Source organism: Mytilus californianus, unplaced genomic scaffold, assembly GCF_021869535.1.
Source record: "Mytilus californianus isolate M0D057914Y unplaced genomic scaffold, xbMytCali1.0.p SCAF_6, whole genome shotgun sequence".
In the NCBI taxonomy this organism is placed as follows: domain Eukaryota; kingdom Metazoa; phylum Mollusca; class Bivalvia; order Mytilida; family Mytilidae; genus Mytilus; species Mytilus californianus.
The window spans coordinates 39,053,867-39,076,764 of NW_026262712.1; the positions used below are offsets into that span (position 1 = coordinate 39,053,867).

Genomic DNA, 22,898 nt, shown 5'->3' on the forward strand with positions numbered 1-22,898 from the left:
CTATAGTGACGTCGGAAAACAAAAATACATTTTTGTGCAGATCTTTTGAAAAGAAGAATTAATTATGTCTGCGTATCGTCTAAAAATAATTAAAGAAACAGATTCCACCAACAAGTCTCGTGCAATATGATATGTCTCTACTCTCGACAATTAAATTTTAAATCCATTCGAATAACTATAAAATGTACTTATAGAAAACGAGTTTGTCCTTTTTTTTCAGGTTTCAAAACGACACGCGTTTCAGGGGCAATTCTAATATTCTATGCTAAAAACTACAATTAAAAATTATGGATCTCAAATACCAGCATATAAAGAAAATAACACTGAAACAACGGACTTTTTAAAATAAAGTTTCGGTCTGCTACATATAATAGAAAGAACTAAATCTGCAAGAGTGACTTATATGTGTATATTTTCTCAGTCAAACAAAAGTGACATGATAATGTATACACAGGTATAGTAAATAAAAATCAACATGAAAAGACACAGCACAAATGAAACTTCTTCTTTTTAAAGTAATTTTAATTTTGTCGTAATAAATCAGAGCAGTTTGTGCAAAACTGTTGTACAAATCTAAATTAAGTTATATTGATATTCAAAGTCACTAACAGCGCTATTCAAAAGTGAGCTTGTATGTGCTATCCTTAAACCTTTCTGTATACTGTTTGTCAAAGCGTTCATTTTGTGCAACTGTAAAATGGTTTTTCCAGCTTCCTATTTCCCCTGAAACATAGTAATTGAAAAGTGATCTTACTGTGAGGAGACGACGGTTTTGTTTTCTTGTCGTTTGTCATGTCTTTATTACAGACAAATATTTTGTCATCAAGATGTATAGTCCGTTTGATTTCTATAAATCTTCAGAAAATAATTCTTAAAAATTAATTTTTACAAATAACAATTTTTTTTCTTGATGTATGTTAATGTATGATATATACGAACTCTGACTATAAATATCATAATTTTGTGCCAATAATAAAAAAATTCATCGAAGAGGTCTCTATGCTACTTCAATTGTTTTTATATAAAATACTTGATGGAGTAAGTATGAATAGTGTAACAGCCTTCAATTCAAAACAAAAACATTAGACATGTGCTTTAAACCTGTTAAACCAGTTATAAAAAAAACCTAGGTGGTGGTCATTTTTCATGACATGTATAGTATCTTTTGATATTTAAATGAGTTAAGTCACATGGTACAATGAAACAAACATTCAAAGCACATGTCTAATGTTTTTGTTTTGAATGGAAGGCTGTTACACTATTCATACTTACTCCATCAAGTATTTTATATAAAAAAATAGAAGTTACATAGAGACCTAATGGGTAACTTTTTGGATTATTGGCCCAAAATTATTATATTCATAGTAAGAGTTGGTATATATCATACATTAACATATATCAAGAAAAAAAAGTTTATTTGTAAAAATGAATTTTTAAGAATTATTTTCTGAAGATTTATAGAAGTCAAACGGACTATAAGAATCGCAGGTATATTAAATGTTACATGTTTAGTTCTCAATACAGTGAATTTCACAGAACACCTTATAAAAATTCAAGGTGAGCAAGCATGTATTGTTGTGCCTCGAGGTGATGACAGAAGATAATAGTAGTGTCCTATGCAGTAAGGGATATTCTAAAATGTCAATATTTTTTTTAATAAAAAATGTCTTCAAATGAATTTTGAACGTCTTGATTCTTACTTGGCAAAAACAGTTTCAATTAAAAGATGTGTGTCAATCTAGTTTGTCGGATTGATTGCTACAGATAAAGCAAAATAATATTTGTGTTCCAGTTATTTGTACAATAGTTTCTTCTGGTTGCAGAAAACATTAAATTTGAAAGTCACATGATTTTAATATCTTCTGTATAGACTAACAGCTGCTTTGTCAATTTTTTTGCGGAAAAACACTAGTTTAAATCGCAAGGTTTAAGAAATGGGGTATATGAGTTACTACAAAGGGTCACAGTTTGTGATCTTCATGACTCACTATATAAAATATATTACCTTTTCGGTAAATGAAGCCTTTTCCATCAAGATCTTTCGTATCATCTATCTTATGTTGTTTCATATTCTGGAAGGACGTTGCTTTAGCAATATCTTCTACGGTGGATTCTGTGCATTGTATATTTAGGAAATCAGCCAATTTTTTTATCTCTCTATTAGTATCCTTTATTGAATTAAACAAAACTTTAAAAACATTCATTCACCTGTCGCCCCTGTTTTCATATACAAGTAGATGTTGTGTTATTTGATACGTCAACAATCATTCTGATATGATATTAATGAAATAAAAAGTGTCCAATGTCAACAATTGTTTTAAGATTGTCTAAAAGCCCGTTCATTGATTTACGAGGAAGGAGCAAGTTGACGCACGTAAAAATGATGAACTAACAAGATCATAATACATTTCCCTTCACAATTTCGGGTTTACATATAAAGAATTCGGTGTACTATCAAGTAAATTCATATACAGTCTTCAAAATTGAGAATATTATAGCACTGGTGTATACAAAAACATACGCAATTAATATCAATTTAATATTAAAGATCTACTAACTATATAAAATAAACCATACCATGCCCACTGACCGTGTATTTGACAAAAAAACACGCCCTCTGAGCTAAATATATACGAGTCAATTTGTTTCCAATTTTTTAAACAAATAATGATTCAAATTAATTCAGTTATAGTATTCTCTCTGTTACGTTCATTATAGGATTAAAACAATCAAATGCATTTTCTGTAGTGTAAATAAAAAATATTTCAATAAAAAGTGTGAAGCGGTAGAACAAAGGAAAACAACTTTATGTAGTTCATGCGCCAGAAGCACTTACTTTCTTGATTTACCTTCATCAGGAACGTACATAACCGAATTTTGAAAGCCAAGGATGTATAAGTTTTACTTGAAATAAGTGACAATTTGATAATGTGATGTTATAAATCATGTCAGTATCAAAGTACTGACTACTAAGATGATGATTCTCTCAGGGACTGACCCAGTGGTTTAAAAATGAAAACAACGCTTTATAAAATTCATGCGTCAAAAGTGATTTCCGGATGTACCTTCACCAGAAGCCGAATTATTGGAAGCCAATGATTTATAAGGATCGAAAAGTTGAAGAGCTATATGTCCAAAAAGGACATAAATATTATAGTCAAATCCAACCAAGGTCAACTTTGCCTGAGGAAGTTGAAACGTTACTGTCTCACTAATTATAAAACTAAAGATTGTATTAAATCATGTCAGAACCAAAGTTCTGATTACTGCGTCTATACCGCTGTGTCAGTATGCAATGATCCATTGTTGACTGTAAAATCGGAATTAAAACCAGATAATTAATATTATTGGATAACAACCTTTTTTAATTCCTCATAATAACATGTAAATATTATGCCAGGATAGTCTTTCTCTGCTTTTTCCAGTTCCTTCTCATGATTATACCATGACCCATACTGACCTTCTAGTAATAAATGTTATAGCAGTATTAATTTCTACTGATTAGAAACATTAATATTCTTACCTTAGAAAGTATGGAAACAATAAAAAAGGATGGACAACACTATGAAAATAAAATGATTTATCTAAAAAAAGTACTTTTGTAAATTATATCAAGGCATATATTAATGTATGAGAGAAAGTTTGCCGTTGATTTCGTTGTCTAAAAAAAAGGGAAAAAACTATTGCTTGATCCCAGATGCTCCGGAAGGATAAACAGATCATGTGTCACAGGTGGCACCCGCCGTTTTTCTCATGTTAGTAAAAACCCGGTATTAAGTCTAATTCGGTAGGTCACATTCAGGGAAAGGTGGGAGATTCCATGACGGTCAACAAACTCGTGATGGCGTTCGTAAAATTTACGAAGGGATGATTTCAACTTCATCATTTGGAACTCTTGGTGTAATAGGTTTCTAGTGAGCAGTAACCCTCTATCAAAGAAGTCATGATAGGAAAGACAAGCCCTGGAATATCGTATCAACTGGGAAATATACATGCTGGAATGTTGCTACATAGCAATCAAAAGGTCACACTTGGGAAACTGAAATCATCTCTTTTGTAGTAAAGTTTCGTTTTCAACCGACCCTCATTGTCAATTGTAAGTCAAGCTATGAGGCAGACTTAACTGCATATGTTGTATCCTTTATCTCATGTTCGATTGGATAGATGCGTTCAACATAGGCAATACTTTTTGAATTATTCAGTAAGAGAACATCATCTATATAGCGGTAAGTAAACATAAAGAAACTGCTATGTATAACTATCAAATTAATTTAGATTAAAAAAAAAACATAACTAGCATAACAGCATTGGTTGTCTCGTGGTAGCGCGGTAGCCTCGACTGCAGATGTCGTTATTTCTATCACCGACCTGTTCAAACCAAGCCTTTTACGATGTGTGCTTGTTGTGTCTCTGGCGTACAGGACAAAGAACCAAAAATTGGTCGCTTATTTTAAACGTATTTTTTTTTACTTTGCAGTTTCATGTATGTACGAATTTGTATATATTTTTGTTAACATGTAAAGCGCTTAGAGTAATTGTATTGTTATATAATACGCTTTAAAAACTCATTGTAATAATAATAATAATAATAATAATAATAATGTGACATTTTCAAAGAATTCCGAATGGTTTTGCTAAGGCAGTCTATTCCTTGAATAGAAAATCACTAAAAGAGAGGCGGATGATACCAAAAGGATATTCAAACTTATAAGTCGATGACAAACTCATAACTCAATGGAAAAAAAACGAAAAACAACCAAAAGAACATAATACAAAACACAAACTAAAAAACTACATACGGAGCAACACGACCCCATCAAACAATCATTGGAGTGATATATGGAGGTTCGGCATGGTGAGCAGATGTTGCTGCACATATGATATCCGTATCTGTTGATTAGTAATATAGAAAGTATGCAACGTGTTTTAGTACAGATCATTTAAGGCAATCACTGAATACTGAATTAAAAAAAAAAATAGTTATATTTTATAAACCAAGAATTGTTTGTAGATACGGTATCCAACATGTATATCAACACACTATTTGTTTTGTCAACCTTCTTCTTGTTTTTGTTTTTCTTTCTTTGTTTTTTTTGTTTTGTTTTGTTGTTGTTTTGTTTTGCTGTAGGAGCATGTTAAAGAAAAACAATTGGATTAAATATCGACATAAAGTTTTTCCTGTTATTTGGTTTGTAAGTAACTTACATTTGTCAGACATCCACATTTCAAAAAAGTCATCCCAAGATCCTCTAAAATCAATAGTAGCTTGTTTCTTATAGTGATGATAAAAGGAAACACAGACATCCTTAGGGTTTCTAATCATGTGAATTATCTTGCATCCATTTTCAATATGCTTACTTGGAAGATATCTAAATAAGAAGTGGGTGGTTAGTAGCCTTGGTGATTGCAGTTCATCTAGGACTGTGAGATCAGGAATAAATTCTATTATCGTCATAACTTTGTTAACGCTATCCAACTCTGTTTTGTTTCGAAGCAACATGTTGCTCACTTCATTGATCCAATGTGTTCCTTTATTTACAATACATATTAAAATCATTACAAGTTCTTCATGTATAACTTAATTTATATAAGAAAGGTGCACACGCTGAAATGTCTCGTCAGCTTAATTGACCAATGATTTTATGTTCTAAGTCTTAAAGATAAAAATTTTAGTACAAGAAACTCATAACATTAACATTTTGAAAGATCCATGACAATGAGATCAAGGTCAGAAAAATCCTATCTGAAAGATATTCACACCTTACAATTATTCCATACACCAAATATAGTTGACTACTGCTTATGGTAATTGAAAATAGGACCATAACACAAAACCTTAACATTGACAAATGAACTATGAAGAAGAAGTAAAGGTCAGAAAAATCCTATCTCAAAGATATGTACACCTAACAATCATGCCATACACCAAATATAGTTAACTCATTGCTTATAGTGCTTGAAAAACAGATCAAAACTCAAAATCTCAACATTGACCAAAAAACCTTGAAAATGAGGACAAGGTGTGATGAAACCTGCATGACCGACATGAGCATTTTACAATCATTACATACACCAACTATAGTTGCCTTATTGCTATTGCATAGTACTTGAAAAACCGACCAAAACACAAAATATTAACATTGACCAATGAATCATGAAAAAAGTAGAATAACAAAAATACCGAACTCCGAGGAAAACCAAAAACGAAAAATCACCCACCAAATGGCAGAGTAAAAGGCTCAATCACATAAAACGAATGGAAAACATATGTCATATTCCTGACTTGGTACAGGCATTTCTCTTATGTAGAAAATGGTGGATTAAACCTGGTTTTATAGCTAGCTAAACCTCTCATTTATATGACAGTCGCACACAATTCCACTATATTAACAACAATGTGTGAACAAAACAAACATACATAATGAGTAAAAATATCAAAAAATAGGGGTACAGTAGTCAACATTGTTTTATAATCTTAATCACTATACAAACAAACAAATATTTCAACAAATAAAAACAAAATGGCACACAAACAAAGCACATAGGCAAAAATGAAAGACAAGAATAAAAAAATGACAATAGTACAATAACACAATGGCGGGATATATAAGGACTGAGCCACGCCAAAAAGAATACATTACCACAATTGGACTGAATACTAAAGGTTAATTTACAAAGAAGAAAAAAAACCCACTATAACACGCAATTAAGATGATAAACAACGTCAGTACCTATAATCTATACTTCAAGACCATAATGCATTATTTGTGAAGTTGATACGGAATATTTATCAACAATAACTTGATATCTTCCGATGAACTCTTTTAGAAAAAGGACGCGACGTTCTTTGACATAACTCTGGTTCATCAACCTTTTGCCAAGACCCTGGTGACGTTTTATAAAGTCTGCGGAGCAACTGCAAGCTCTTGAATACCGAATTAATTCGGAAATGTATATCCCATATGGGGGTTGAGTTGGTATATTGCTACTAAGTTGGGGGAAATTGATATTTCAAAATTAAAATCTTGTTGGTGATAGATTCTGGTACTAAGATGACCGTTTATGTCAAATTCGAAGTATAAGTCTAAAATTGAGGCAAAGGAATTCGTGTCTGGTGTTTCTTTAATTTCTAGTTTGAAAATGAGGTCAAAGTCAGATGAAACCTGCAATACTGACATGTACCCCTTACAATCATTCCATACATAACGTATAGTTGCCCTATTGGTTGTAGTACTTGAAAAACCGACCAAAACACAAAATCGTAACATAGACCAAAGAACTATGAAAATGAGGTTAAAGTCAGATGAAACCTGCAAGACTGACATGTATCCCTAACAATCATTTCATGCACAACGTATAGTTGACCTACGTCTTATAGTATCTGAGAAACGGACCTTATGACGTTACTTTAACCTTGATCACTGATCAATAACATTGGTTCGAGGTCAGGTGAAACCTGTCTGTTGGACATGTAGACGTAACAAGGAACCCATATACCAAATATAGATATCATATTACTCATAATGAGTAGGGAATTCACATGACAAACACAAATATATTCTTTTTTTCAGCACTCGCTGAACCATGAAAATGAGGCCAAGGACAATGGACACATGACAGACGGAACTTCTTAAGATCAGGTATCTATATATTAGGTATGGAGCATACAGGTTTTCTACCTTCTAAAATATAAAGCTTTATACAAAAAGTTTACACCACCGCCTGATAGTACTCCCTATATCTCGAGGGAGACAAAAATACGGAGATGTGGTATGATTATTAATGAGATGACTATCCGCCATAGTTCAAATTACGCGCAAATAAGCAGTTATGTGTTACCGTACGGCCTTCAACAATGGTTGATGATTGACTGTTGATTACTTAACGTCCTATGGCAAATTAAGGAAATGAACTGTATTTGAAGAGTTGTCACCGTCAAATCAAAAATTTAAGGTATAAACGCTTAAAATATAGTACTGTTATTCCTATTCTAATGCAGTACTTTAATAATGTTGCTGACTGCGATTGCGCATCTTTGTTGCCAATGACTTCGACCATCATCCGTGGAATTGATGGCAGATGTTCAGGACGAGAACAAATTAACAATAAATACAATAGGTAAGTTCCGTAAAAGAGTCAGTCCGTGATGAAGGTCGCAAAAATTTGGACTGCCACTTGAAAATGAGTATATTATTAAGGACAGAAATTTAGCCTTGCAACAGGCAACCTACAGACCCTTCAAAGAGTTGTTGTAAATGCACTAACGTTCAAAGAGCGCGGCACTCTTTTTACACGTAGAATCGGATTTAACGTCTCCATTATAACTGGATGTGGCTGCGGACTTGTACATGTCACATAGCCAAACCAACGCCCCATTTTGGTAAAGTTCTACTGCCAGTGAGAAGAATACCTTAGTGACTATATTTCTATTACCCAGTCAGCCACGGAGACCTTCACCAAAGAGCAAAACCAATACCGTAAATTTCAGCCATAAAAGGCCCCGAAATGAAAAAATGTGAATCAATTCAAACGAGCAAACGAACTGCGCCATTGGCTATTTTTAGTTGTATTTGTGTCTCTTCTGTCTTGAAACAATTTGGTGTTGATTATAGATCTTTGAAAGTCTGTGTTGACCTTATAGACTAAATGCCTTTCCACGAGCTCTTCAGAGTAATCATTAGATACATTTTTATTGTTAAAGACCGAAATGTATCATTTAAATATATGTTGGTACCTTTCATGTTGTTGGGTTGCTGTCTCTCTGACTTGTTAAATATTTCTCCTTTAACAATGTTAAACCTTGAAATTCTATTTTATGACGGGTGTATGTGGATAGATATTCGTAAGTTTTCAGAGCATCTGCTTGGTTGTATTAATTAGATGATGAGAAATCCGTTATTAATTTATATTAATGGAGCAATACATCTAACACTACAATGCCTTCTAACAGTTATGCTATTGCAATGACACATTCAACGCATTATCTGTATAAATAAGGTTTTAAAAAATGCAACGTTAGCATCGCGACCACGCTATATTACTGATTTGTTTGTCTTGTATACAACAGAAACACATAAATAAGGATAAAAATCAAAAACAATATTGTCTAGACCTTTTCATTCATCTTTGGACTTGTCGAAACTAGTGCGTTGTCATGAACAGCACCGTTAAAGAAGACTATCTTATTGCATTGATTGAGTTAAAAGGAGAAGCAACTGAACTCCAGTTCTTAGTGTTATACAGATATACGAAGATTTGGTATGAGTGCCAATGAGACAACTCTCCATCCAAGTCAAAATTTATAAAAGTAAACCATTATAGGTCAAAGTACGGTCTTCAACACGGAGCCTTGGCTCACACCGAATAGTAAGCTATAAAGGGCCCCAAAAATTACTAGTGCAAAACCATTCAAACGGGAAAACCAACGGTCTAATCTATATGAAAAACGAGAAACACTTATGAACCACATCAACATACGACAACTATTGAACATCAGATTACTGACTTAGGACAGGTGCAAACAAATGCAGAGGGTTTCAACGTTTAAATGGTACCAAACCTTCACCTTTTTTTCTAAAACAATAGTGTAACATCACAACAAAGAAAGACACACTATGCTTGTTCCTTGTCAGACATGCAGTAGGTGGTGTTGTGTATATTAGTTTTATACATTCGATATTACGGTTTTGTAGGCAGATTTTTTGAAATATCTGTTTTGAATCATACATAACTGGTTAAAGTCGCAATGGTTTTGAGTTTGACTGACGTTTTGGACAATTGTACATCATTATGTAAGAGCGTATATATATTTGTGTGTATATTATTGTACTGTCGGGTAGCTGTTTTATTGACATATTATACCTTACATCTTTAATTATACACAGACTTCCTTTGAAGAAGAAAAGTAACATTAAATAAAAAATAAGGTAAACAATGGGAAATTCCACAAAAATTTTTGAAACTTTTTTCCTTTTAATACTGATTGCTGACGAAATTCTAATTATTATATCCATAATGCAGATTTTTTTCAAAGATAATATTTGATAGAAAAAAACAACTGATGGAAAATAACGATATCATCATTTTCATTATAAAAAAAAATAAGTTAAAACGTGTTAAGATTGATTGTTGTTTTTTTTAACTCCAGTGACAAATATGTCATACTTGGTCAAGACGAGAACAAATTGACTATAAATACAATAGGTAGGTTATGTTGTAGGGGTCTACAAGGATGAAGGGCGGGAAATATGGACGGCCACTGAAAAATGAGGGTATATCGAATAGGGACTAGGGACAGAAATTTAACCTCGCAACAGGTCATCTACAATCCCCCCCTCCCCCCACAATGAGTTGTTTTAATGGTTCCGTACGTGCAGAGATCATTGCACTATCTCTGAACGAATCATCTCGTTTTTAACATTCTGACTGGACGTGGCTTCATGATTATACATCCCGCAAAACCAAACGGACACCCCACTTTGGCAATGGTATAACTCCCGGTTATTCTCTGTCAAAACATTCCAATTTTCTACCCTTTACAACACCATACAGCATGAACATTTAAACTCGTCTAAAAAAAAATCACTGTGTTTTTCTGCTTTAATAGTGTACTATAAGCTACTAATTCATTGTTTGGGATACAAATCGACATATTTTATAAAAAAAATAACACAAGGGTAAAAAATACTTCACCGAACAATTGATCACTATGCTAGAGTTTCTCATTTACAGCATACTTGTTGAATTTGGAGGTATAGAATTTCTCCACCAGGTTGTTGGCATTTCTAAGGGATTCAAATGTGCCCTTGCCTACCTTTTTTTTTTCTCATATGCGTCGGAATTCATTCCAACACACGTTAAAAAAAATATATCAAAGAAGCTACATTTTATAGATCTTTTAATTTCACGTACATGTATATTGATAATGTTCTTTTCATTAACAATCTTAATATGTTTGATTTAGTCCAATTAATATATCTTCCTGAATTAGAGATTAAAACATTACAGATACAGCTTCTTCTGCATCATTTTAGACATATATCTCGAATCTAACTGCAATGATCATATCAGTATCAGAATCTATGAGAAACGAAACGATTTCAATTTAGAAATTATAAATTGTCCTCACCTTGGCAGCAATATTAGAACTCAACACACATATGGAGTACACATTTTTCAACTCATTCGATACTCTAAGAAAAAACACAGCTAATAAACCAAGGTTTTGTCAAATAACGACTGGACCTTTTTTTCTCAAAAAGTTTATAGAAAATTGTCAAGATCAAAGAAAAAAATATTCATATTCTACTTCACAAACAATACAAAATGGTCTTGAATTATAGATTGTAGGTGCTGATGTTGTCATTAACTTAACTTTACAGTTTTCCCTTTATTTGTCTTTGTACTATTATGTTCCTTTTTGGTTATATGACTATTGACGTGGCTCGGTATTTTTGCATCCAGCTTTTGAGTTTTTGGCTTTGGGCTTTCCTGATGCGGTTGGTACAGAGGTGTGATTCGGACGTATGTAGTTTTTATAGTGCTGTTTTCATTTTGTATACCCTTGTATTTATTTTTTACTTAATTTGTACTTTATCAGGAAAGTGTATATGTCATTGTTTTGTACTACAAGCAGCTACAAGAAAATTAATTGTTGGCGTCTTTGTCAGATTTATTTGTATGTTTGATTAGATTTTTGTAGACAGTTGTGTTATATGTCTGTAATGTATTTTTACACATTTTTGGCTGCTGGATCCCGATTATTGTCACGTTTTTCTTTAATGTCTGTTTGGGTTGCTCACTCAATTTCGTCGACTTAACGGAACTGTAAACAAATGTAATAATAGTGGCTGATAAAGCTAGCTATAAAACAAATAGAAATGCAAAATGCCTGCAGTCAGGACCATTATAGTTGTTTTTTTATCGTTACGTTGGTTGGCATAGTTAAACGATTCATATGACAGGTTTAATGGACGTCACCCTTTTTTTGCATTTACCTTAGGGGTCGGTATTTTTGTTAATACTTTATTTTTTACTTCTTTGGATTTCCCCGCTTTCTTTTTAAAGCGGAAACATAATAGAAGACAATAACAAAGGGAGATTATCTAAATCAGTTATGCGTTTGGAAAAGTCTGACTAATCATTACCTGGCAAGCACTCATTTGAAGCATCAGTGAAATAATCTGTATTTTTTAGCAGTTTCGAATATTGTTTGCTCTATTTTTCTTTATCCTATATGTTTTGTCCATTTTTCTGTAGATTTGGCAAATTATCCTCTTTACTGTAAACCCCGTCCTGAACCTCAAAGATCAATTAGGCTCGTATAATGTATTCTGTGTTATCTTGTATTGTAACATAATACTGATTTTACCTGATTTTGGATATGTGCAGATCATAATATCCGAAACTCTAGACTGAATGTGAAATATGTCTTGTAAAACCTTCTCCGCTCCTTTTTCTCTGAAAGGATGTGCGAGTGGATAACAAATTCCCTCAAACTCTGGAAATGAACCCAGTTTTGCCTTCATCAGTTCTCCAAATTTTTCCATATCCATCTTTACATATACTTAAACTAACAAAAAGTAGTTCGGTTACTCATCAGGTCAAAAAATAGATTTGCATAGACGTAGGCTATAAAAATCTTCATGATAAAGTGCAAATATGATCATTGTTGGTTGATGTTATCAATATTGTTGTAACATAAATATGCCTGAGATACGAAAAGTACTATTATTTGGTGACGATTTAATATTTTGAATAAAAATAGAACATTCTGGCGCTGTAAATTGATACGGACAAAATTTTGTAGTCATTGTGTTCTAATATTGCTGGCATTTGTATAATACAATCCATCCTGAGTTAACAAAGTTACTGATTTATTATGCGGCTATATACATGTTTATAATAAAGTGCACATATTGTCAATTTTGGTTGATGCGGACAAATATTTTTACTATATGAGCCAGACTAAGATATGAAAACTACTGATGTTTGGTGATAATCCAATATTTGGAATAAAACGAGGGCATGCTGAAACTCCAAATTGATGGAGAAAAATAATTGACAGTTGCAATATTGGTACTATGAATAAAAGCCGACCATAAATATTAGTAACTGTACACCAATATTGTATTATACAAAGTAACCGTTATTGCCATTGTTAATCGACTCTATCTGATTACCAACTTTTTAAGCTTACTGCCACAACAGTAAAACAGATCAGAACTTAAACATTTTATGTAAAATTTAAACGACTTGAATAATTTTGAATTCAGTGTACGTTGCGGTGGACTAATATCGTATTCGATTTGTTAAAAGGCAGGTCATGAAGACATTTGTGTAACAAACAGAGTTTTATGCGTACTTTAGTTACAAATGTATTTAATCTATATTGTTTATATCAAGAAGAAAAGACAATTAAAAATGTTTTATCAAGCGATGTGGAGCGGTCCTGGTCACAAGTAAACTTAGTGTTAAGCAGACCAACCAAAAGTTAACTTTAGATCAGGTTTGTTTAATCGGAGTTGTCAAAATCAAAGTTAACTTATTGCGAAATTGGTTTCGAAGTTAGTAGCGGACCTGTCTAAAGTTAATTATTTCGGCAGTGATAAAACAGACATAGGTCCGATTTTCAAGTAACTTGATTGTGGTCCTAAGACCGGTCGGAGCAGTCCTAAATCATGTCACAGGTTAACTTTGACCATTCAAAATGACTGGTTAGCAAGTTAATCTGCTGTACAGAACAGGATTGCACCCATCTATTGTTTATCTACAAGTCTTTATAATTTTCAGATGTGCTTCTACCATGTCTACTAAGAAGAGAAGGCTTAACATATACATTATAATGCAAGCTTCATCTATGTTATGGATTATTTTTATTGATCCATTGTGAATTATAATGACGCTAAATGTAGTAAAGTAAATGTTGTATACTTTGTTAATTTTTTATTATTTTTTTCTTTTTTTTTTCTTTTTATTTTCTATTGAATTTTTTAACATCTATAAAATGTTATTTTTTGTCTTTTTTAAATTTCAAATAAACATCTGCAGCACGCAAACGCTTGTTTATATATGTTATCAATGAAACTCAATAAACATGCAACTTACTTGATAAAAACCCAAAGCAGATTTGACTCTATCTAACTATTTTCAACCTATATACACGAAGTAATATCTGTTCTTCGCACATACATTCATGCACATACTTTTCCGAGTTCAACCTTTTGAACTTTCACATTGTTAGTTTGAATCATTGTAATCAATATTAAAATAATATCGTTACCCGTTTAAGGAATATGCTGGTATACATGTAAAATTGTACCCTGACATTAGCTAATAAAGAGCAGTCATTAATATAAAATACATGCAACAAAAGAAAATACGTTTACCTGTCTAGCCTTACATTGTCTTTATTACGTATTCCTGAGCACTCCTTGTCGATCCACCCAACGAACCTAGATAATTTAATGAATCCGTATGAATATTAACACTCAAGATACACATGTGTTATAAAATCATTTCCGATCTTTTGATAGTAGTTCTGATATTCATACTTATGCATACCACCTTCATCAACAGTATGTAAAACTTAGTGATTATCGAAACAATTATATGTATAACTATATGTCATGTTTATATAAAGAGCAAGGCGATTGCATGAATTGTTGAATATTCATTGACGGCGATGTTTTAGGGTGTATATGTTACAGTGATTTTTTTTTACATAATCACTAAACATTTTATTTTACAATTTCCTTGAAATGATATCGGAGAAAATAAATGATACAAAGATTTTACGTTTAATAAGAATAAATCAAATACAGAAAAATACATCATATGTATACCCCTAAATGGTTTAAGTGGACTGTTTTCTCTCCCTGCTGTTTATCAAATCTTATTAAAGTAAACAGGTTTTTTTCCGGTGATATTCTATTTAACTGTGTTGGATCACATCAACTCATAAACATAGAATGTCTTTCAAATTAATTTTAATGTGACCAACATAATGCACAGATCATGAAATTTGCTGTAAAACAAAGGGGATAAAAGTAATTGAACATCTTTGCTACGTTTTCTTTGTTCAAATGAACAAGGAGTTAAACTAAGCAAAGAAATGCTAAAGGTACCGAAAAACAAATAGAACACATGCTTGACAGATTAAACGCTATTTTGGAGGAGGCAAAATATGACTTAATGTTTATAATGGAAAAGGAGACCCCAAACATATAATGGCCATTGTTCATTAAAGGATTGAAAATGGTAATGCCTGGCTACGAATTATGAAATTTTACTCAGATAATACACAGGATACACAAGGAATCAATTGAGGTGTCTAGTTGACCTTTTTAGCACCTTCATATGTTGATGATATCGTCGGAATGCTCAACCTAGGCGCTTTTGGCATGGAGGCCATTTTTATTTGTTTGTTTCAAAAATATTTGTAAATTTATCTTGAATTGTTTTACATGTTTAAATTGTTCTTGTTCTTATCCATATGATATTACAATGTGATAAATTCATACGAAATTCCTGTTTTCTTATTTTCCTCGTATACAATGCTTGACGAAAAAAGGTTGGAATATTGTCAAAGCTGTTTCATGGCACTTAAATAAAACAAACAAAAAAACAACAAATATGTGAAACATCTCGAAGTGCCAAACGTCATGAATTGATGCATTACATTCAAAGTCGTGAATCTTATAATGTTATATTGAAAAGGAGATAACTATATATTTGTATAACTATAATACAAAATTTCCACACCCTACAAGTTTTTATCAGAACTATAATGTTCTATCTCCACACTCCGATTGGCTTATTCATCTAGTTTATTCAGAGAAAAATATGTTTATAGTGTTGTATCTTCACTATTTTCCAGGTATGTTTGCTGTAAAATACTTGTTATAAAAATTATCTTAGAAGTACTATGCTTAAATTGTTTGCATGGTTTGAACTCAATCTATGAGCAATTTTTAGCCTTACGATATTACACAGTTAAAAAAAATGCATGGTCTTTCTCATTTGGTAATATAGGGATACATTTGTAAAACAGCACTGTTGATAGTTACTCTACATGTACGTAAATTCAATTTATATATAACTGTTTATGTCTAGGTAAATATTTGATATCACGCTTTTAAACTTCAATCTAAATGTTTACCTCTTTTAACAGATGGGAAATACATCACTATAAGATTAACACGACACAATGTTGATTCTGCTCTCCATTTCACTTGGGTTTGTAATTGTCATTTATTACAGCTAGGTCTTCAAAGTTTTACAATTTGTTGTGTCTCACAGCGCGCCTGTCATATCATTTGTTATTTTTTGTTGACCATATAATGACCCCTATGTCTTTTCATGATTAACCATTTTGTTATGCTGATTAGATATTTACACTTTCTTATATTTGTTTTTGTATTTCTCTTGTTATCACATGAATAAAGAAGCAATAACTTAAAAAAAATTATATCATATGCAAAATTGATATTAATGCTACCAACATAATGCACAGATCATAAAATCTGCTGTAAATGATACCAGATACCAGACTGTGAACTAGCAACACTTATTAGTAACGAAAATGAGAGTAATATGTGATATTATCCATCGACATTAGTGTACCATCAAAATTGTTCAGACAAATTACTTCGACTGATGCTCATAAGAATAGTATTTTTTATTTAAAACGTAATTATATTGAATTACAAAAAATGTAAAGGATTTTATATTTTTTTTTGGTCACTGCTCATAAGTAATACTTTTTGTAGAACATGTAGAAAGAAGTCTGTCACAGTTTTTGACCATTTAATCTAAAGGAGATAAATTGTTATGATATCAGACGATTAAGTAATTGTCCTACTTTGTGTGCAGTTGATTTACATTTAGAGGATACATCATACATTTTAACAAATCGATAAAGTTAACGTAATGATTTACATTTGCACACAAATAATTTGCGCTGTATATGATCCACTGAATAACTGGAGAAAACGGTGCTGTTATTAAAAGATTAGAAGTAAAAATTTGTTCAGGTACACAGGGTAAATGCATGGAAAACGCAATGAAAAACATAACAACAAAGAATATTTAGTTATTTCTTATTCGTTCCCTATTTAACTATGTTTAATTCAATTCCAGAAAAGATGAATGAAGGCATGACCGTTGTATAACAACCAGATTGAATTTACATCAATGTATTTTTATTGAAACTGGAAAAATACTGCATGCATTCATGACATTTGTGATAAACCATTATCATTTGTGTTTGCAAATTGTTTATTCATTTTTTTATAGACTTGATTTGCAACGATTAGCACTGGCTGTTTGAGTTGTTTGGATTATCAAGGACCTTTTTTCTAAAGGAGGTCATGCATTTTTCTTTTTTCTTTTAAAGATTGAAAACGAGTTTGTCATTAAATGATATTTCAGAAATATTCTTTATTCATTTTTGTCTTTGGTTTCACCATTGATATCTTGTTTTAGTTATAGCTAGCATATTCACAAACAAATCATCACTTCTACATAAGGAAATGCCTGTACCAAGTCAGGAATATGTCAGTTGTTTTCCATTTGTTTGATGTGTTTGAACTTTTGGTTTTCCATCTGATAAAGGTCTTTTTGTTTTGAATTTTCCTTGGAGTTCGGTATTTCGGTTATTTTCATTTTTTTTATATATATAATTTTAAAGCGCTGCAATTACTGTGAAGATGGTGCGGTAATGTGATGAACTAACTTAAAAGACCAATCATCCGTCTAATAATGCAGGTATAAGAACAACGCCGAACGAGAGGCTGCCTTCACAAGTATGAAGCTGTATGATACTATAACTAAAAGCATGCCTTATCAAAAAAATGTTCAATTCAGTTTTAATGTATGAATGCTACAATACGAGTCTTTTAGAAACCTGTATCACCATGACACCATCATTACTTTATATTCCTCGTCTACAAAAGTTACAAAAGATGCTATTTTCCACGTTTACCTTAAAACTTCTCAACATTTTCAATCCAATATTGGAAAAGAAAGTCGACATATTCTAAAGTGACATTTAAACTTTTAAACTGACAACGCCATGGCTAAAAAAGAGAAAGACAAACAGAAAAACAACATTAGACAAAAAACAACATAACTGAATACATATAAAAATTATGAGATTTGGTATGATTGTCAATGAGACATCTATCAACCAGAGTTCAAATGACGTGCATGGATATCAGCTGATATAAATCACCGTAAGGCCTTTAACATGTTCAACAATGAGCAAAATATCAACCGTAAAGTCAGCTTTACAAGGCCCCGACGTGACAAAATCTGAAAGTATCCAAACGAGAAAAAATAACTGCCTAGTGAATTGCAAAACAAGTGACAAAAAGTTTCATTCGTCTGATGGGGCACGGGTAGTGACGTAGATACATAATAGAAAAGAAAGGATACGAGGTATCCGTCCATGACACAAAATTAGTATGTGCACAGCAAAAAAAAAATAAATAAAAAAGCAAAGGACGGCGCTTGTGTTGCTGTTCTCCATCTCAAAGTGACAGTGAGGCCTTCAACACGGAAAAAACAAACAAAACATCTCATTTCAAGTTTAAGACAGTCACTAGCATTGGTTTGAGAAGATATCTCTGGCAACTGACGATCAAGCCACAACTATGAATTGAGGAACAAAGCCCGGCAATCACACTTGCAAAAACAATATATTTACAAAACCAAGGGCACATCGTTACATATGTTAGATAACTTGGCAGAAAATAACGTATGTATAGGGCAAATAATTCGGGTAGAGTATGTACGATGTAACACCACACACTCGGGTCCTGTCAAAAAATACATACCGGCAAGCAGTTCATATTTAAAACAAAATAGTACCTATTCGTAGGTGTAAATATCAAACTATGTAAACTATATTTGGTACTTTAGGTATCTTATGAAAGTTGAAGGACTCTTGATCTTTGTAGAACAACCTTTGACTGATAACTTTGAATAATACAAATATGTATGAATAAGTTCTAAAATCGAGGGAATATATTGCATGTTTCTCAGATATGAAGAACCTGGTTTGTTGAATTTAAAATTTAGGTAACCAGTCTGATGTGTAAATACCAGTATATGTACCCCGCCCCAAATGTTTGTAAGTGTTCTATTTCATGACAAGTAAACGTAAATACATTTTCGTAAGTGTTCAGACTCTAAACGTATACGTATCTAGTCAGAACTGTGTCTTGGCAGTGTGTAGATCTATTTGTGTCTTTTTCGTCATAAAACCATTTGGTTTTATTTATAGATCTTGAAACGTCTGTGTTAACCTTTTAGACTTCATGCCTACATTCGACTTGTTCAGAGTAAACATCAGGTAATCGTTCTATTGTGACCCCAGATGCTCCGGAAGGGTAAGCAGATCCTGTTCAATATGTGGCACCCGTCGTGTAGCTCATGTTAGTACAAACCCGGTAATAAGTCTAACTCGGTAGGTCACATTCGGTTAAAGGATGGCGGGATTGTAGTTACGACAACTAAAACATATTTGCTATCATATGTGAAACGGACATTCCATAACGGTCAACCAACTCGTGATTGCGTCCGTAAAACTTACGAAGGAATGATTTCAACTTCACCACTTGGAACTTTTGGTTTAATAGCTTCCATGTGAGCAGCAACCCTCTATCAAGGAAATCATGATAGGAAATACAAGCCCTGGAATATCGTATCGACTTGGAGATATATACTCCGTATGCAGGCGCTTCTAGAATGTTGCTACATAGAAATGGAAAGTTCACAATTGGAAAGCTGAAATCATCTCTTTCGTCGTAAAGTTTTGTTTCCAACCGACCCTCATTGTCAATTTCTAAATGTAAGTTAAGATATGAGACAGACTTAACTGCATCTGTCGTATCCTTTATTTCATGTTCGATTGGATAGATGCGTTCAACATAGTCACCAAATTTTAAATTATTTAGTGAGAGAATATCTATATAGCGGAAAGTAAAGTTTAAAGATACGGCTAACTTATTGTCTTTCTTCCTATAAGTTCCTGTATGAAATCAACCTCATATAAATAAAGGAACAAGTCGGCAAGAAGAGGGCACAGATGTCCCATTGGAATGCCGATTGTTTGCTGAAAAACACGTCCTCCAAACGTATCAAATATGTTGTCAATCAAGAAATCAAGCATCTCGATAATGTTAATTATTTGAGAATTTTTTGTTGGAATCAGAGTGATTTTTTACAAAGTAGGATTTATTCCTCCATGAGGCAAGATACTTGTATCTACGTTGGCCATCCTTTTTTAAGTAAACAAAACAGGACCAACGCTTTGAATTTGTCTTTTAGTTTGGAATTGGGAATACTTGTGTAAAGTGTAGAAAAGTCAATTGTTTTGATACTATTGCAAGATGAAAGAGTCTTAAATTGTATGTACTCTAAAAGATCTTTGGAATTTTTTAGTATCTACATCTGATTCACGCCACCTCTAGAATAGGTAGTTTCACGATAACTTCTTAAGCCTGGCTTTGATTGCTGTTTAAATAGATGTTAATAATTTAGACAGCGGTTTCGTTGAGCATTTGGGAGACCCAGCAATATAACGTTGTTTGTAAAGACACTTATGTAGTTTAGGTATCCAATACAGTGATGGAAGATCCAGTTTGGTTGAAACATAGAACAGACCTATGATTATCCAGGATTTCTTCTTTAGTAAGTGTCGTAGGAGTATATGTTGAGTTTCAAAGTAATGTCAACACCTATTTCAGTTATCAAGCAGTTTATGTAATGTGATTTACACACAGAAACGATGTTGTTTGGGGCTTTATCTGCGGAGACAACAACATATTTGTCATTTTACCGTCGATGTCCTATTTTAATAACAGCTAGCATTTTTTACTGTAAGCTACATCACTAGACATGTTTTGACGGCCCTGAAAATATCGTGAAGATGATTGAGTAATACGATAAACGTAAATAGACAATTATCCTTCTTATGTGGCAGGTAAAGGTACAATGAACAACAAACAGCTGCCTTCTCAAACATGAAAGTGTGTTGTGAAACAAATTATAGCATGGGTTTTCAAAGAATAACATTGTATTCTCTCAGTTCAATTTAAAATGTATGGATTATACAATAAAGTGGTCAAGGAACCAATATTCCCATGACACCATCATGACAATGCATATTACTTGTCTACAAAAGCAACATATGATGGTGTTTCCTTGTTTTCTTAGAAACGTTTTGAAATCAATCTTGGAAGATGGTATGTGCAAGTAAATTCGATTTGATTTACTAGAACAAAAAGCAGTAAAAACCTGTGACTGCTTTTGGAAATATTTGATTAAATTTCCTTTGGATTTCTAGTTTACTTCGATAAGTTCAATCTAATTAGAATTAAATCCTTGAATTGCTCCCGTTCTGATATGTCGCATCAGACCTTGTTGCGCGACATATCAGAACGGGAGCAATTCAAGGATTTGATTTTAATTAGATTGCGATAAGTTGGATATTATACAATGATTAACCGTGACAATTGAATTACGCAGGATCTTACGAGCCTCTTGTTTTTGAAATATCATTGTTTTATTTAAATGTACGGTACAGGTTATTTTCAAGCAATTATAATATTTTGAACTACATTTAAGAAGCTATTAGAGTATCATAAATACAATACATTACATCCAGTAAAAAGATGCAGAATATACAAAGGGAACATTCAAAACAAAAACATGCAAAGACGCTGCATCAAAATTTGGACTTAACCTAGGTAACCGGAAGTGATCTCGGTTCTTGTTTGATATGTGGCAGCTGTCGTGTTGACCAGACAATGAAAAAAAACCATATTGCAAATTGAAAAATACAAGCTATAAAAGACCTTTATGTGACAAATGTAAAATAATTCAAACGAGTAAACTAACGATCTGATTTGTGTACAAAACAAGAAACAAAACAAATATATATATAGCAACAAAGGACAACCACTGATCATGCTCCTGAATTTGGACAAGCAAATGTTAAAGTGAACAATTACATTTTTATTTGTTTCCTCTACATACCTATGCATCAAAAGAAAAGCAGGATAGTAACTAACACAACGACACAATTAACTAAACGTCATCTAGAGGTCAACATAGAGTTTTTAACAAAATGTTGAGCTGAAAATCGTCCAAAGTTTAAAAAGAAAATTCTCTATTTGCAGATACTCGTACTTTACGATATACTTTTCCAATTGGATAGCCGAGTCAATGAATACTCTGGGTTGTATCACTGTATGCAAAAAATGAAGCGAACTTAGATAAGAAGAAATGACATGCAGAGCAACAGCATTGTTTGATTGTATAACAAGTAACTTTGTCATCCTGTACAATGCACTAGTACTGAAATTAAATAAAACTCTGCACAGATATGTCCTTATTAATCTACTGTTTATATACAATGTATTAAACTTACTTCAATTGCATCGGTACCTTGTAGTTTTTGTCTGTCAGATAGGTCTGTTTCTGTGCTAATTTCTGTTATTTGTTTTTATGTTGTGCTTTAACACCACTATCTAAAATAAGGGAAGAGTTATCGCTCGCAAACATGTTTATCTCCGCCACATTCTGTATATGTCTGTCTGGAGTCAGTTCAGTACTGTTTAGGAGATTTAATTAATTGCTTTCTACCTTCGTTATTTTCAGATTGTTCGTCATTTCAAGCATAAATCAGACGGTTGGTTTTGCCTGGCAAGTTTCTCATTTTGTTATGCAGGAGCCTAGTAAAGCTTTAAAAACGATCTCGGTTTTCCACTTCGTTGAAGGTCGTACAGTACCCTGTAGTTGTTTGCATTGTTCCATATTTCTTGGTTGATAGTTGCAATCATATCTGCATTTTTTTTCATCATGTTCATATAAATTATGTCAAACAATTTAAT

At 32.6% G+C, this 22,898-nt stretch overlaps 1 protein-coding gene across 1 annotated transcript; it reads right to left on the bottom strand.

The window, feature by feature from the left end:
- Positions 1–252: 252 nt before the first annotated feature.
- Positions 253–12,554, bottom strand: LOC127705630 (sulfotransferase 1B1-like). Its single transcript, XM_052209958.1, has 5 exons — positions 12,371–12,554; positions 5,359–5,529; positions 3,360–3,463; positions 2,006–2,168; positions 253–272 (listed from the first exon to the last, which is right to left on the bottom strand). Exons 1-5 carry the CDS (start codon positions 12,552–12,554, stop codon positions 253–255), a joined length of 642 nt encoding a protein of 213 aa, XP_052065918.1.
- Positions 12,555–22,898: the final 10,344 nt, after the last annotated feature.